The sequence below is a fragment of the Pholcus phalangioides genome, unplaced genomic scaffold, assembly GCF_987345545.1.
Source record: "Pholcus phalangioides strain wild (caught in Gottingen) unplaced genomic scaffold, Ppha-v1.0 ptg000014l_1, whole genome shotgun sequence".
Lineage (NCBI taxonomy): Eukaryota > Metazoa > Arthropoda > Arachnida > Araneae > Pholcidae > Pholcus > Pholcus phalangioides.
Window position 1 is genome coordinate 16,912,476 of NW_028301607.1, and position 18,472 is coordinate 16,930,947.

Below are 18,472 nucleotides of genomic sequence, written 5' to 3' on the forward strand. Positions count from 1 at the left end.
TCATAAACAGAACAAAGTTTTATTTTAACACTTATGTAACCTAATTTCACATTTTTCTTTTACTTTACAAAGTTTTTTTAAATTTCATTCTTTTGCATCGATATCTATTCTTTCCGCGCACACCATTTACATTATAAAAGATATTTTATGATGCTATGAACATGATAGTCCTGCAAATCTGTACAAGAGAGGGGGAGGGCGACGTTGGTGGAAAAGCGAGAGAGCTATTCATGACTAACGAAGCTATACTATTTGTAACATTTTGAATACTGAATATGGCAATCAAAATCAACTCTATCCAGAAATATTTTAGGGATTCCGAGGGACATCAACTGTTCGGGTCTCAGCTGAGAAATGTGAGGCATGTAGTGTAATATAGCTTGCCAGGAAATCTCAGACAGACTCGGGATCTTCAACCACATGCGGTAAAGAGAATTAGTCCTTGTATTTTGCGTTGCATTAGTAACACCACCGAAAATGTACATTTCTCCTTCCTGAAAAAAACCAAATATAATACAATTATTCTTTTTTATATCAGATATGCTCGGTCAAACTATACAACTAAAAATACAGTCAAACCTCTAACGTAGAGGTGCACAACCTTTTCAGTCTGCAGACCAGAAACTTGTGTATATATATATATATACTGTGACGATATGATGTATTTTATAGGACATTTCCGTAATTTTGGTCATCTCCACTTTTTTTGTAAAATTTCAATAAGGGTTATTTGAATTGATGACAATTTGCCACAAGGGCACAGCAGCTCATCTTGGTACTACAAAGACAAAAGATACATTGTTCAAAATGATTACTGGCCGAACTGTGATAAAGATGTAGAAAAATTTGTGAAGACCTGCCAGCAGCACTGTAGAGTGGGAAAGCCTCGTATTAAAATAAAAGCCCCCACTGAGGATTGTTCCAGTAATTGCACATTGTCTTAATAATATAATATGCCTATATATTTTTTCTTTTTCACTTGTTTCACGGCACTGGTATTCAAATATCTGGTACTCGACTTGTGAGAATTGAAATGACTGAACTTTTCCAATGTGTACATACTTACTTGAACGTTGTTATAAGAAGAAAACTTTCCCTCTTTATTTTCCTGAAAAGTTTTCCCAGAGAGGGAAGGAATTTAGACTAACGATTTAAGGACAGATGGTGCTTCGAGTGAAAATTTCGTCGAGAAGAGACTCTGCAGTTGACTGTCATGATGGTAGTGATTAGTGTGATATGCACTTAGCTGCGTTCCTGTATTTTTTATCCGTTTATATGTTGTGTTTTGTGCTATTAAATGTGTTTTTCCATAAAGTGATGGCTTGTTAATTCATGTCATGCTATAATATCCTCTTTGTTCAACCCTGAAACTTTGAGACTATAAACAAAAAGTGACAGTGTATCGGGGTAAAGTATGAAATTATTGAGATGGTATATCAGAGTGCTGTTAATGTTAATTCGCTTCATTCTTCAGCTGGGATTATCAGAAACTAATGGTATAAAACAGAGTGACTGATAAAGAGGGGTTCTACTGTATTTTTAAAATAAAGAGAGGGAACTTCAGTTTATTTTAATTAAATTATTGAATTACACTTTTGCATATAAAGCTTATAGAAATAAGAATCTTACAGGTGATGCTGCTGCTGAATGAAAGTAAACAGGTTCAATAAGATTATATGGCAGCTTCCTCCAGTTCAAACTCTTTAAATTCAATGCCCAAACATCAGGGAAAATGCTTCCGCCATCGTGTCCGCCAGAGATGAACACATCTTTAACATAAGAAATATTTAATATAGATACAGGGTTTATATCAGATCAATGAAGAAAATGAACATACAGGATTCATGAACATAATGGTTCAACTGTTTTAACATCATTCCATTTTTTTAAACGTCAATCATTATTAGTTCATCAAGAATCAAGCGTGTAATTCAAAGTAGAGCTCGTTCCAAGATATTTTGTTTTTTGTAACCTAATTTGATTTTTATCCATAAGTTGGATGATAAATATAAGTAGAATCTTTCAAACATGATACGGATCAAGTTTTTCAACCCCTTTCTCACCAGTACATCTATATATATAAAACTGATTTTCTGTGTGTCTGTCTGTGCGCGCGCGCGTGTTCTCTATACAAATCTACAATTTTAAATCGATCGTCACCAAATTTTGCATATTAAGCCAAATGGGACCTGACTTGAACAATAAGCTACTTTAAAATTTCGTCAGAACAGGGCAAATGCCCCAAATGGGCAAAAAACTGTCGGTCAACAATCACTTTATGAACGTTTACTTTGATTACCGCGGTTCCCTAGCAATGCGTTTAAGACTTGCATATGCCTTTACAATGGTTTGTCATTTCTTCAACGCTGTCAGTATATTTACAATAGTTTATGCCTTTGTAATGGTTTGCAACATTTTCAATACTCCCAGTAATGAGGTTTTTTGAATGACGTCATAATCAGCATCGCTTTGAGGGTCAGGAAAAGGATGATCCTCATAGAAAAATAGTGTGTTAAAATTGCCAATTTTAATGTAGAATTGCGGAATTTTGGTGGGGTTTCCTGCCACATCAATAATTTTAAAAATTTTATTGAATTCCAAATTTTTGAAATATTCAGTTCGCTTAGAGATATACGAAGCCCAGGAGATTAAATAGGAAATAATTAGCCCTGGACCTACTTTTGCGTTGGATATCTATGCAATAACATTGATTTCAACTTTTTATTTACATCTTCTCAAGCATGAAAATTAATGTCTCAGCGTATTATATTTTAATATACTACATGAATTCATGAGTATAACTATTCACAACACTACATGAATTCATGTAGTTTAGGATGTTTTAAAATTAATTATGGGCCCATAAAGTATATCGAAGAAATTCCAGAGCTTTAACTAAGCATTTTTGAAAGCTGGAATAGGCAGATGGATAACTTGAAGTTCAAAAGGGGGGGGGGATCGAAATACTTAGCGCCCTTAAAAAAGGAAAAAATATATATTAATTTCTACGTTTCTTTAAATCAAGATTTGTTTCTTTCATGAGTTGCGCTGGAAGTCACCATATTGGTTAACTTAGACACGGTTCGCATGTCCCTCAAAGAAAGAGGGAGATATCGCATGATCCAAAAAGCCTCATTGAAGAAAATCCGGGCAGCGCCGGGTATTATAGCTAGTTTTCAATAAAATTGGTGAAATTGGGGATTAGGTCACTTTGCACAATGTGGCACTAAGTTGTTATATATTTTGAACTCTCTACAGCCTTTTTTCCCAGAAAAGGAACCTTTTTTTTAACATCCACTTGGGTTTGAGTGGACCCAATGAGAGACACCAATGCCAACTCAGTACATAGTGCTGATATAGCTAAGATAGGCAACTTTATTTCACCCGAATATTACAGATGAAGTACTGCAGACTCTCACTAATCCAGCAAATATCAGACCAGGGTGTGCCAGACATTATGATGATTTGGGTATTGTTGTGACTTTTGCAAAGTATGGAACAGACCAATATCATAAAATGGGAAAAAAATTCTTTTATATTTATCAGGATCTTAATTTGTTATAATTTTTTTTTCTGTTAAAAGCTTTTTTATGCATTTTGACACTGAGGTTAATTTTGCAATGGCTCATCTAGACTAGACACAAATGTAATGTAAAAATACAAAAGCCCTTTCAATCAGTTCTTCATCAGTTTCTTTCAGATCCGATTCACTGTTACTCGGTTGAAAGACTTTCTTAGGTTACCTATGAAGTGCACCATTACATTAAAAAAAATTATCGTAATTCGTAAAACATATTAGATGATTTCATTTAGACTCCTCATAATGGCTGAACGATGACGATAAATGCAAAATTTTGTAGCTTAAAGCAAAACTATACTGTTTTAAGAACAACATAGAAAAGTAAAACCAGATTGAACATTTTGCAATCAGTTTTGTGGAAAAGAAAAACCAATGAGTCTTTTTTTGATTAAACTGGAGGTATGGTTATCGTATTTGCTTTAGGATGTTTCTCTGATATAGTTATCATTCAGTTGTGGATGAAGAAACTGTCTCAATGCGATCACATTAAGCAACGTGTACTTTATTAAATTTCTAAGCACAGACATGCAGTTACGTTTGCCTCTTCTTTGGCTTGAAGGAAAAACGCTAGATTACTGGATGGGCCCGATTAACGCACGACCAGATTATCGAGCCTACTGTATATGGAAACACTGAAACCTCACTACAAGGATATTTGATATAACAATAAATCTTTAACAATATTTTAAAAGTGCTAAAACGATATTTTTTGTATATATCTCCTTCAATATAAACACCCCTGTAGTATCATTTTTCTGTGGTGAATAAATGCTAACAAACACTATTTTTAGGGTCATGAATGATGCTAACAAAGAAGAAAAATCAACAATGTCATAAATAAGGTTGAGTCCAATGATGCTTGATATAAACTCATAAACTCTGTACAAAAAAAAAATTTTTTTTGGTGTACAGAGTATTTTTACATCAAGATTGCACTGAATTTGAAAATCGAAAGGATAGCCAGTCTAACGAGATTTATATTCAAGTCTCATTGACTCCTGAGTTTCAAATTCACCAACACACAATTACGAAGTTAATAAATGCATTTCTGAAAGCTTACCATCACCAACTTTCACGCATCCATGACATAATCTTGCAGCAGGTGCATCTAAAAAAAACAGTAATAATAATTCAGCATACACACTACCAATGTGTCACATGGCACATTTAATCCATTCTTCATATTGGAGGACTATGAATATCACTAATACTCTAACTTACGACCCTCATTTACATCATCTCCAGCAAGGCTTTTGACATGGCTGTCTTAAAATGGAAATGTTTCCCTGTGAGAGTCACATCAAAAAGATGAATAGATAAGAAAAAATAAGAAAATCAGCATGTTCACCTTCACCCTCCTCCTGAAGAGAGGGAAGGGCTTTATCAGAGGAAAATTTTTTCTCGACTTACTTCGTTAGTCTAAAAACAAATTACTGACATAAGTCAAGGTATCACTATACTTTGTAACTGTGATGAACATATTTCAGTATTAAGTTTGAACTTCAGAATTTCTATTGAATATGGATTAAAGTTTGGCAAAACAGATCCTATACATGCATGAAAAAAATACTTTTGGCTTCAAACTGAAACTATGGGTCATTCCCAAAATAAAGTGTACATTCCACATTTTTGACATGAAAAATTTATAGTTGAATTTTCAAAATAAAACTGATCTCAAATTATAGCCAATGATTTGAAGATTAATATTCCATAAATATTTTTCACTTTTATTTTGTAATAATAATTCATTTTTTGGGTTTTATGTGTTCATGGATTATGTCTACTCTGTTACGAAAGCAAATATAGCTGTAAAAAAATAAATATTATTTACGCTGTTTTTATCTCTTAAAATAATGAAATCAGATTATTTCTTAAATATATGCTGAAAAAAGTTTTAAAAACATTGACTTTTTTTTCCTCACATTTTCATGATTTTTTCGAAACAACATACAGAAAAGTTCACATTTTATAAATATTTAGCAACTTAAAATCAAAACTTTTTATTTCTGACAGACAATGGGGTGGTAATATATAATTTAACATCTTAGTTTGAGTGTTCTTAAATTTTTTTGCTTGTGAACTGGAAAAATGGTTCCCGTAGCAGAGAAGATATCATTGAAACTAGAGTGCACAGAAATGTTTAGCTGAGCGAAAAATATCTCAAATATTCGAAATAGGCTATGCACTTTTATTTTTTCAAAAATTATGTACAAAATGTGATAGGTTCCCTTTGAAAAGTGTTCACCCCATGAGTACATCGCATCAAACACCCCCCCCCCCCCCTCGTAGTTTGAATTTTGGTCTGGTAAAATGTTTAAAATTTGGTCAAAGTGGACACTGGACTTGCTCAGCTGTACATTATATCATCAGGATGATTTCTCTTTTATTTCAAAAGTTTTTGGCTGGATTGAATAGTAATTTGATGTCGGTATAAATCTCACGTTCATGCCTCACATTAGTGATCCAGAGTGGAATAGGGAGAGCAGAGCCTGGAAGCAAAAATAATATAGGAAATAATGGTTGTCCCATAAATGAATTCTGTCTCATACAGAATGTACTGTCATATAACGACCTTTACTCATACTAAAGTGCCCCTTATGACACGTCTCCCTGTATCTATGCCTGGCAGTAATTTTAACGATCTATACTACTTTACTTTTATACGAGTATTTAACTGAAAAAATAACATGACGGAGAATGTGGCAAAGGGTTTAAATTGAATAAATAACTTATTAAATGCAATTTAAACCTTCAAAACCTTTTAACTAAGAAAACTTTACTTTAAATCATAGTTTCTATTCTGTTGCATTGCTTGAGATTTTGGAGGAATAGTGGATTCAAATGATTTTTTCATTAGATATTTAATTGATTGATGAAAACTTTCATCATATCTTGAAGCATATCTTTATGTACTACCACTGGATGTTGATATAGATGAAAAAACCTTAATTATTTACGATAATGACGTAACAGAGTGGACATCCGACAAAGAAAAATCTGGTACTAAAGACATAACGTGAATATTAAGTCATTTTACAAAAGTCAAATCCAAAATTGTTGGATCAAGCATTAAAAGTAAACCTTTCAATGAGCTGAAAAGTGTTATCAGATTTAATCGGGTATAAAAATATATTTTCCAAATGAATGTAACAGAGTGGTGGTGGACATTTTAAGACGGGAGGGGGGGGGGGAAATCCAGATTTGCACCAAGTCTCTTTGTTTAACACTTTTTTTTTTAAGCTGGGACAGCTAATTTTTAGGTTTTGCAACAAAAAACGATCTAAAAAAAATTAGATACCATCTGAAACAAATTAAGAAGTACCATAAGATAGAGAATTAAATGAACTAGAAAAAAATAAAAATTACTATCAGAATGCTCTGAAATTTTGTAAAAAAATTATAGTCTTGGAAACGGTTTGTACACTTTTTTTTCGGGAATGACCCCTGTACCCACAAGAAAAGACAAAGCAAATTCAGAAATTCTCACCAACAAAGAATTCACACAAAAACGATAATTCACAACTCCAATAAATAATGTTATATCATATTTTACAGAAGAAAAATTCCCACCTTCAGACGTTGGAACACATTCCCAAATCTGGCTATGCAGGTTGAACACAGGAATCTGCAACGGAATGAAAAAATTATGTGAATTTTACGATAGGAAAAGTAATAAATGATAATTCATTATTACAGAAGAATCTCAATTATCTGACCATCCAGAACTCTATGATATTAATTAGCATATGCAGATTATATACCGGTGTAGACTATACGATGGCATATGCAGGGGTCCTACTTTTCCTACTTTTTGGTAAAATGTCCTACTTTTGTCCTACTTTCTTGGTTTTGTCCAACTTTCTAGTTTTTGTCTTACTTTTCCTACTTTTTTACCAAATCCTATCGACAAAATTTGTGTAATTGATTTTAATTGAGCAGGAAATTATTGATATATTGCCAAATATTACAAATGTTGGAGAATGCAATTAATTATTCTGCCAAAGCAGAAATTGTATCATTTTTAAGGTAATTTGGGGGTGTGGGGGTATGTGGACCATTTGGTTGATTAATTTTTCATTTGCTTAGTTTGAGGGTTCAACAAGTATAGTAGTCATTAAAAATTTCTGTCTGGATGGAAAAATAATTTTGTATTTATTACTTTGTGGTCTTGGACAGTAACTTTCATCATTCAAAATTATGGTGCAAATAGGTGAAACAACAGTTTGCATTTCAAAGCAGTTGGATACATTAGGCCTATTCTAGGTTTGGTGATTCTGATGCTACCCAATAGCATTCAGTTGTTTTCTGTATTTTTAAGGCATGAACAGGCATAAACAATATTTACAATGCTCAGCAAAGAGCTAGAAATGGAAGTGCTTCATTTGTCAAAAATGATTACACTGGCATTGAACAGTAAAATGTGAACAAAACAGAAATTTTTTAAAAATGATGAGCAACGCAGTAAAACTACCTGATTCACCTTATATACATTGGATCTTGTAATTTACACATTTTTTGCATTGTGCTTTCGAAAGTGGTCTCGAAGGTGCATCATTCTTAAAAAATGTATGTCTTCGAAATTTGCTGTGCCTCGTCGAAGAGAGTAGACAAGCTCGTCACTTTGGAAGACTCCAAAAAATAATGTAATATATATGAGGAGAGACAGCAAAGAATTATCTGTGGTTGCTAGTGCACTGTTTTGGCCAAAAATTGGTTTTGTAACCAAGTCATTTGTCATTTTGTTTTGGCTTGACTGAAATAGTGCTAGGGGGGGGGGGGGAAAGTTAATTCAAAATTAAATTTTTTTTTTTTTTAATTTTCTAATTTTTTTTTTTTGCAAAAAAAAATTTTTTTTAGTGATTTTTTTCCATTATGCTATGATTATGTTGTCTAAGGGGGTTACCCTCCCCCATTTTTTAGTCCTGCGTTTTCCTACTTTTTCTCATTTTTTGAGCGGGAGCCCTGCATATGATATGCAGGAAATTACCCTAAAAAAATTTTGTTCCACTACATTTCAGATCCTTTTTGGGGATAATCATTGCATGAGGATGGACCACAATTATATGATAAAGTACAGAGAGAGAGTCTAGCACTGCTGATACTGTCTCAAAGTGTTTAGAGACTGGATCAATATACGTCAAATGAAAAGTACAAGTTAATAACTAAAACACCATACGGGAGAGATACCTGCCTTTTTCAAGCCAAATGTTTCACTAGTTGTGCCACCCCCAAACACATGAAGTTTGCTGTCATGTATGGCAATCTCATGTCTGTACCTGCAAAATCAGTAGAAGCATAGCAGTCATTTCAAAAATGAACTAATACATGTCTTATATTCATAACAATTGTAAAAACATGGGCTACTAACCTTGGTTCAGGGTGGGCAGTCACACGAACTTCGGACCATGCTTTTGACTTCAAATCCAAACAATGCACACTCATGGAATATTCGTAACCACTTGTGCCACCAACAACATAAAGTTTATCTTGACTGATTCCCATAGCCTAACAATACAAGAGAGATAATCACCAAAATTGAAAAAACAGCAGTCTCTATCAAGTTATGCAAAAAAGAAAAGAAAAAATGCACTCTGATCAGGATTGGAAAATTTTTTTTTTTCTATATTTTATATATAAGCAATCCTGTACAATCGAAGAATAATCTTTTATTCATAGTAGCAATTGCTGCTAAGTACGTGTAGGCAGCAAAGAAGTAGATACTACCAACTGACTGTTGTGTTTGGGTTACTAGATTTTCAACTCACAAAGTATGGTCAGTCTCGGATGACTACATTCAATTTGAATGCAAGCAAGGCATAGTCAATCAACACCAATTGGCACCCCAAAGTTGATAAATTACTCGATATTCATCCTGTATTGCCAGTCTACCTATAATTAACATTACAGCCTCTCCTTGTTTTACTTTGAATAGTAATGTCATAATTTATTTTACAATAGAAATTTCTTGCTGATTAGGAAATGGTTGATGTGCAACATATTTAAAAAATATTTCATTTATAAAAAAAAATATGGTGCAGACAGGACCTTCAAAATACAGATTATCTGTACTAACCATAGACATAAGTTTTATCACAGTCATATTAGGAGTAATTTAATGCACTCTAATATAGACTAGGACCGAAAACATTTAGCCAATTCTGAAAATCTAAATAGGTATGTCTTTGTCCAAACTGACATTCAAGTAGTAAAATTCAGCATCACTAACCAAGGAATTGATGCATTAACCAGATGATCGTGAGTCCTAAAAAAAAAGGGCAACTTTAACTGCTTAATGAATTGGTGCATGTCGGAAAGTTTTGAGTGTGACCTTGTCATATTTGAACGGCTTTTATATAAAAGGAACCAAGCACCATTGAATCAAAACTGAGAAAAAGCTATTCAAATTTATCTTCGATTCAGTTATCTCTTCAGTTTGGTGGTTGGTTCAAGTGCTCACAGACGGCATCACAGCCTATAGCCCCGTTCACATGGGAAATAGAAAAAGTGGGTTTAAAATCTGCTTCAAGAATTTTCACCAATGACCTCTCTTCATTTCTTTCCTCACGAAGGAAAAAAGTCGTCAAGTGGGTGCTAGAACTCCCAATGCTCCCGCAATATTTGCACATGTGAACGGGGCTTATATGTTACTTGGTTCACTTGGTATAAAAAATATAGAAAATATCCTAATATAATATCGTATGAAACAGAATACAAAAATTATGATAAAATGTTGGAAATTCAATATGAAAAGCTAAACAAGAGTATCAAAAGGCTAAATGTGTTGCATGTACTGACAAACGAAAGCAATGGAAATACTTAAAATATTTTGTGCTCAATGAAAATAGTGGGAAGCAAGTTCTACCAATTCATCAGCATCCACACGTTTTAGCAAACAAATTTAACAAAGAGAATTTATTGAAAGAAATTTAAATAATGCAAATCTTGGTGCAAGTACTTATCAAAGTGAAAGCAGGAATGATGTTATAAACTCAATGGTATGCATGGATATTGACATCCCTTTCTTGAAAAGAACAATAAATGAATTGAATGAAACTAAAGCAACTGGATATGATGGCCTTACTCCAAAAATGCTAAAAATAATTGCATCCTACAATATTGATGTACTTAAACATCTCATTGATTCATCTATCAGTGAATCAAAATTTATTAATCAACAACTAATGGGTTTTTTGAACCATAACAATTATTTGGCCCTGAATCAATTCAGTTTTCAAAAAAATAAAAACACTGAAATGGCTATAATCAAAATCTGTCACTATTTAAATACCGGCTACAATAACAATAAATACTCTATTATTTATTTAGACCTAAAACAAGCATTTAATAATGTGAATTTGACTGTATTAACAGGAAAATTACATAGAGCTGGTATACGAGGACGAATATTGGAATGTTTCAAAACATATTACTTTGACAGACAACAAGCAGTAGTTATAAATCGGAAAATGAGTTGTTATCTCCAGGTTCAAAAAAGGGTCCCCTAGGGATCTGTTTCTGGTCCCACATTATTTCTCATTTACATAAACGACTTCAGTAAACTGAAACTAAACGGTCAATTAATTTCATTTGCCGATGATGCAGCTCAGTACATAGAGGATAATGACACAACTTTAATGACAAAGACAGAAGATGATCTGAGACGTATTAATCAGTGGATGGTTGCAAACAAACTTGAACTGAACGTACAAAAGCCCAAATATCAGATTACTAACATGAGAGGCTTAAATTCCAACACAGAATCCCCATTAAAATTCATATCTGTCATCCTCAAGCACAACAAAACTGCACCTGCTAAAGAATCCAAAGAGTGCATGAATACCAATACTTAGGGGTAACAATACAGAATGACTTGAAATGGAATATTCATTGAGATAAAATAACAAAAAAATTCGATTTTACACAGCTCTTTTGTACAAGCTCAAGTATTTAATAGGGCAGGATTTTTGAAAGATGTCTTTTACGCGTGGGTTTTGTCAATTATAACTTATGGGTTGTGTGCATGGGGTGGAGCATACCACTGTATATCATGCAACTAAGTAACACATATAACAAGGTAAGAAATATGCTAACACAGGCCTATACTGGAAACAATAGAAAAATTAACTGTCACACACTAGACATCAGACAATTATATATTCACTGAATGATAAACTTTGCGATGAAAAATAAAAATTGGCTTCAGAGAAATATAAATAGAACAACAGCGAAATTCAAACATGATTTTGAAGTGCTGAAAACAAAAAAATGTCTCTTTCAAAAGTTTTTCTCATTTACTGCTCCTAAATTTATGAATTCATTTCAGTCAAAAAACCCACTACTGATAATACTAACCACAAACATGAAATTTACATATATGCAAAGAGTATTCAAAATTATAATGAAATGTTCTGAAACTGTTCATAAAAGAGGTAGATAAATATAAAATTAACAATTTTTTTTTCATAATTACTGCTTAAAACTATATATTTTTATGTGTATTAATGTTGTATCCAGAACACTCGCATTATCTTGTTTAAATTTCACTAAATATGGATTGTCATTTTACATTGAACTGTTATACATCATGTCTTAAATTTCTTATGTTTTTCTATAATTATACTGCATACTTGGCGGCGAAAAAATATAATACAATGTCTTTTTTTTTGGCTTCCTGGAAGGACTTAGTGTCCCTTGGGGCCACATAGTGTATATTCGTCATATGTATGTGTCTTTTTTTTTCTTTTGTATTCCTTTTCGTGTGTTATTGTCCAGTATTTGTGTAATGTGTATTTGTTAGAAATTAAAAAAAAAAAGCTATTCAGTACCTGGCCATACTGTTGAGGAGGATGTTCCCCACCGGCATCAAGTTTTGACCACTTCAAACTCTTGAGATCACAGATATGCATACTGTTGCTACTGCTGTCTCCGAATGGAACGCCTGTCCCTCCAAACACCAACAAATGATGACCCAAAAGAAGAACTGAAATTGAAGCAATGAATGAAAATAAAGATCTACAAACAATAAAAAGTATTGAAAAATTGCAACACATATTGAGTTCAACTGTATTAAAAATTTAGTCAAATTCAGATAATACAAGCAGTGAAAAAACAAATCTAGCAATTGCTTTAGCTAGCTCTTGGCTCTAGTTTGGTTTTTTATAAAAATATTTGTTTTCTTTAAAATTAAATAGTACTAAGTAAAATAGCTATAAGAAAAACTACTCTAACCGTGGAAGACATTTTGAAGGTATCAGAAGAGGAGAGAGCAAACAGTGGAGAGAGTAATGAACTTATTGTTAGAGGTGCCAATGATGTAAATAAAGATTTTTGATATTATGAAGCTTAATGGCTCAATAAAACTGCTTCGAGTCATTGACCCAGCACGAAGAGAACACGTATTAAGACAAAATATGCCTCTTGTGTTACAAAAATGACAAAAAATATATGGTCTAGTGCATGAAGCGTGAAGAAATTGTGGTGTTGATCATGAAAAAAATCATGCGAACCAATTTCCACCAGAGACATCTTTAGTGTGAAACATCTTTTGTCTCTAGTTTGCACCTCTTTCAAATGGGGGAAAAAATGTTTAAATAAAAAAACCTTGTTTTTTGAAAATATGAATACTGTCAAATCCCATTATAACAAACTCCAAGAGACTGGAGAAATCACTTTGTTATAACAAAATTTTGTTATAAAGGAATTCCAGGTTTTTCTATTGTTTCTATGTGAACTTATCTGGTGGATTAGAAAAGTGTTCATTAAAATGAGATTTTCGCTATAATGGTATTCGTTAAAACGGGATTCAACTGTATTATATTTTGACAATTATTTGAGACTTTGTTTCATTTTATTATTTTTTTAACATTTAGGAATACAGTTCATGCCACTTAATGCGATCACAAAGACTCTGGTTTCTGATAACAATAACCAAATGATAACTATATGTGGAAAAAAATTCTGTTTGCAAGTACGGTGACCATACATCCCGTTTGTTCAAATGAGACATAAGGTATTGGTGTAAGGTAGTGGTATTGGATATTGGTGTAACGTGACAACTCTGTTTTCCTTTCTTACGTAATTAGTTGGAAAATGTTTAATTTTTCTGGTTTGTTTTTTTTAATTCTAAAACAAGACTTCTTTTTTTTCTCCCTTTAAGCTAAAATCTTGCTTTTTCTCTTTACTCAGCCTTTGTAAGGTGTTAGAAACCTTCTAGTGCATGTCATGAATCACATTTTTCAATGTACAATACATTTCATAGATTCCTTTATAAAGCCTCTCGAGAAAAAGAAATTTGAATCTAGCTTACTGAAAGAAACTGAAGGAAAAGGATTTTTTTTTTTTTTTTTTTGTAATACATTTTCCTTCACTACAGAAAGGCCATTGCAAAAGTAGTTCTACACGCACACAAATCCCAGCATGCTATAGTTTGCCAAGTAAATTTCTTGAAGATTGTGTTCTTTGAAAGTAAAATTTTCATAGGCACAGCATCAGTATAATTGCTGCAATCCCCCAAAGTTGCACTTTTAAAACGTAAGCATTTTGACAGATGGGTTTAAACACGGTAATTATTATAATGGGAGATGTAATAGATTTATCATAAGTATAAACAAAATTAAATAAGGAGAAATGTAATAAATTGTTATCACCTGCATGAGATGCCAATTCCTCCGGCATACCACCAGAAGTTTTCAGTTTGGTCCATTTCTTGGATGCAAAATTGAATTTCCAAAGCTGCACAAATCAAATCATTAAATGACAATTTTTTACATCTGATCGTTCACATTTTTACAATACAGGATCTAGTACAGACTAAAGAACTGCTATGCCATTGAAGCGTAGGAATAACCATTTTTTTTTCATTGAAAAGTATAAATTGTATTTGACCAATTAATTTTCAAAAATGAACCTGAATTGCAAATATTAGAGAATCTGCAAAATAACTAGCGAATGAGCAAAATGGCTGGCCACTTTGCGAATCGCTCAGATATTAGACAAAATAATTTGCCATATACGCTCATCAATAGATAAGGCTTACTGATGAGTGCATGATTTCAACTTTTTTTAAAACAGAAACTAGATTTGAAATAAAATATTGCATGAATTCCTAAGTAAAAATAGACATGGGGAGGGAGAGATTAAGACACCATGGCATTGTACATACATTAAATCAGTTGCATCCATCATTGTCACTGGGGGAAAGTAAGGGGGAATGCCCATACATCAATTTAAAGAAATAAAACCAATGGTAATGTGTTGTAACTTACCTCCTTGAATAGCATACACGCTTGCATTAAAATAAAGTCACCTCTTTCATTGTCTGGTATATCAGAAGAATGCGGGTTGTAACCACCAAAGCAGTAGATATTAGCGCTATCTGCAACAATGCGATGGCCACTGCGAGGTCTGGGAAACCTTAAACCTATGAGGTATCGAGGAAAGTTCATTAGCAAATACAAAAAGAAACAAGTTACAAATAATAAATTTCATGAAACCAGATCATTTTACATACTCAAGTTCTCACAGCGAAGAAAAGATTTCTATGCCTAAAATAAAATTAAGGTAGAAAGTCATCGTAATTTCTAGCTATGCAAAAATTTGTAGAATTCAACATTTTTTTTTTCTATAATAAAATGTCACACAGTTTGTACAATGAATGGAAAATCTGCCCAATTTTCACAAAGGGGCTAAGACCAGTCCCCAAAGAAAAATATGGTGAAATCTATCACCATACAATCAGCGCTACTGCAAAGCAATCTGGAAGAAGAGTGTACAAAACACTAATATGGTGGTTTTCACTGCAGACCATTTCCAGTTGGCCGAGGGTTTGTTGCAGAACAATGCAAAACATTCTGCTCTGGGAGACGTTTCGGTCAGCAAAAAGATTTTTTTAGATGTTTAGTGGAGTGGATAGTCCTATATGTTAGACAAAAGTTTGGGAAGGTACAAATTGAGTTGTGTGCAGCGTTTGTGACCTGATGTAAGGCAGCATGTTCTTTTTGCAGCTAACGGAAATCAGAGGGGCAGTGCAAATTGAGACATGAGGATACAATTTGTAGGAGTTTGCATTATCTTAGGAAATATTGTGGAAAATCAATATTATTTGCACATAAATATGATATCATGAATTACTTCTTAATTCCAGAATTATTCTTTCATTATTAGTTTTGAATTTTCATCAGTCTGAATTTAAATTTATTATGGGACCATTTGTCATTAATATAGGAATTTTCATTGATTCCAAATTTTTATTAATCAGAGCCATTGTTTCTAAATCTTAAATTGCCATCAATTCTGAATTTTCATTACCTTTTAGTTTTTATCCCTCCAGAATTTTTCTCAATTTTTAGAAATTCGCTTTTATTTTTTCAATTATGAAATAGTTTTTCTTTAACTTTGAATTTTCATTAATTACGATATTTCACCAATCGAGGCATTATTTTTCATTAAATCTGAATTAATTTACATTACCCTTTTAATGGCCACTGTTCCCAATCAGGAACATCAGTTTCATGAATTAGAAAAAAATATTTTCTTACATGAAAGCACTTGTTTTCCAATAAATGAAGAGATTCCAAACTTAATTTACAAAACAAAAATTTCATTAATTTCTAAACTCATGAACTAAATTTAATTTTTTCAAATCACCTATTTTTAAGAATGAATGAATTTTAGCTTTTTTGTTTTTGTTTCATGGGCATGTTGTTTCTATGGACATGAGCAAGTCTAGAAAACATGTAAGAAAATTTGTTTTCATGAATTTTATGGTTGATAACTCTAAACTAAAGGATCACACGAGAAGATGACAGAAAAAAATTTAGGAAAATAAATTCAAATATTAATTTGACTGGTAAAAAGTTAAATTCCCTAATTTTGATGTTTTATTAATAAGTTAGCAGGTGCTTTGATTGATGGGGTTATCATGCAGAACTTAAAGAATCAAAAAAAAATTAGGCGCCAGCCAAATCCCTTCGTATTCAAGCATGGCTTATCGCTTGAGAAAATATTTCTCAACTTTTTTTTACTTTTCGGGGGTTAAACCTAACCATTTTATGTTAAAAGACACACTCATGCTCAATTTATCAGTCATACAATTTTAAATTTTGGAGAAAATTTTATGCAGCACTGGAGTTTTTCTGCTCACCATGGCCACTAGTCAATCACTGTTATAGTGAACAAGAGGATATTGATAGTCGAGTGTTGGATTTGCAAAAATATTTATTCATATTCACTCAGTATCTTGTTACCAGTTTTGTTTTCCCCCATGAAGCAAACTGAGATCGAAGGGCATAGAAACCAAGAATTTCTTTCAAATCTAATTTTTATACACATCAAAAACAAAAATTTTTGTTACAAGAGCCCACCCATTAAGAATATGAGCCTACTAATTGGAATACTATAGCATTTATAGTGAAACCTCGCTTTAACGATACTCTGTGGACCAAGGAAAAAAACTTGTAGAGAGATTATCATTATATCCAGTTTAACATTGAGGTAGCAGTTTAACATTACATTTTTAAACAAGACTTGAAAAAATATCATTGCAGCGGGATTTGCCGTTATATTTAGCACTGTTTTAGTGAGGTCTCACTGCATATGGAAAATGTCTTGTATTCAACTACGTTGATGCACCTTATAATGCTACTCAAAGGGCAGGAGAAAAAAAATTGATCATTATAAATGAGTTATCATTATAGATGGAATATGTTAACACTGTGAAAGATGCGTTGAGACGAGAGAATAATATTGTCATAGAGGCGATTGTTGATACAGAGTTATTCTCATCCTTTGAAAACTACACCCATAGCATGTCAAAATACATAAGGAATTTTTTATTATTTCTTGGTATCTGCCTTATTTCTGACGATTTTTGAGTAGAGAGAGTTTTGCCATGCAAAATCTTCACTATAAAAATTAGCTTTGATGTTATTACTGCTTATACCAAGAGTTTCCAAACTGCGTGCCGCCAACTTTTGTCAGTGACTACGTAGCACTGGCTGACAAAAGTTTTTTTTGAAGAGATTTTATTTATTTTTCAACTGCTGGATAAGCATTGATTTTGGAAAGGGGGGGGGATGTGGGTGGAAAAAGTTTCAGAATCCCTGGCTTATATAATATCAGCTGGTTTTCTCAATATTTTACAATATAAAGGACAGTTTTTAGGCATATGTATTTAAAAACGTGCATGTACTTGATCTGCATAAAAACTCCCTTCAATTGTTAAATTTAATTGAAATTCAGTTTTTACGTTATTTCTCAGGAATATTATTCCAAATTGCCATAGTTTCAACTTTCAAGTGTATCATGAACTTTACTCCCATTTCATCAAGTTTTTCACAACCACGGTGGTGTCGATAAAAAAATATCAATTCATTCGATTACGGAGAATTCAATATCACTGTTATCGGTTTCCTTTACACCCAATACAAATAATTTCGCAACGATGGAAGTTTTGATCGGTGCGGTAAGTGAAATTATATAGAAGCGGGTTGCCTAATACATGCCTGATGGATGTACGTGGATGACTTTGTATGGAGAGAATTTGTAGGGAGGTCTGGCTTGTTTCATGCGTCGCTTGCTGGCTGGGAAATAATTCGCGTCCAACAAATGTCCAACTTTATCTTCCGCCGCCATGATGAAACTTTTACACAGCACCAAATAAATAAGAAGACCCTCTGGATTAAAATTAAAATAGATTCAACACAAACATCATCTGATGGAATGTTTACCACCACCTCTCACGACAGACCACAGAGCGCGTCCTTATGATGATCAATCGTTACTGTGCTGGCTGCTGGAAAAACATTACCGAAAGAGAAACACCTCACATCGGATAACACGTTTTTCAAAGTTATCGAAAATAATTCCAGCTGATAGAATTAATTTATTATGGTT

The 18,472-nt window shown here is 32.9% G+C and overlaps 1 protein-coding gene across 1 annotated transcript; it reads right to left on the reverse strand.

Annotated features, from left to right (window-relative positions):
- Positions 1-18,339, reverse strand: slim (scruin like at the midline). Its single transcript, XM_089241812.1, has 10 exons — positions 18,082-18,339; positions 14,845-14,999; positions 14,227-14,311; positions 12,406-12,560; positions 8,949-9,085; positions 8,772-8,856; positions 7,151-7,205; positions 4,641-4,688; positions 1,630-1,769; positions 1-494 (listed from the first exon to the last, which is right to left on the reverse strand). The coding sequence occupies exons 1-10, from the start codon at positions 18,209-18,211 to the stop codon at positions 249-251; spliced, it is 1,236 nt and encodes a 411-aa protein (XP_089097938.1). The 5' UTR covers positions 18,212-18,339; the 3' UTR covers positions 1-248.
- Between the last annotated feature and the right edge of the window lie 133 nt (positions 18,340-18,472).

What these genes read in the sequence shown, in the direction of transcription:
- slim (XM_089241812.1), bottom strand. Translation starts at nt 18,211, where the DNA reads ATGGCGGCGGAAGATAAAGTTGGACATTTGTTGGACGCGAATTATTTC. An exon ending in CTCCTCAACAGTATGGCCAG is followed by an intron (nt 9,086 to 12,405) that starts GTACTGAATAGC and finishes TTGTATTGTTAG; the next exon opens with GCTATGGGAATCAGTCAAGA. An exon ending in AAACATTTGGCTTGAAAAAG is followed by an intron (nt 7,206 to 8,771) that starts GCAGGTATCTCT and finishes ATTCCGTTGCAG; the next exon opens with ATTCCTGTGTTCAACCTGCA.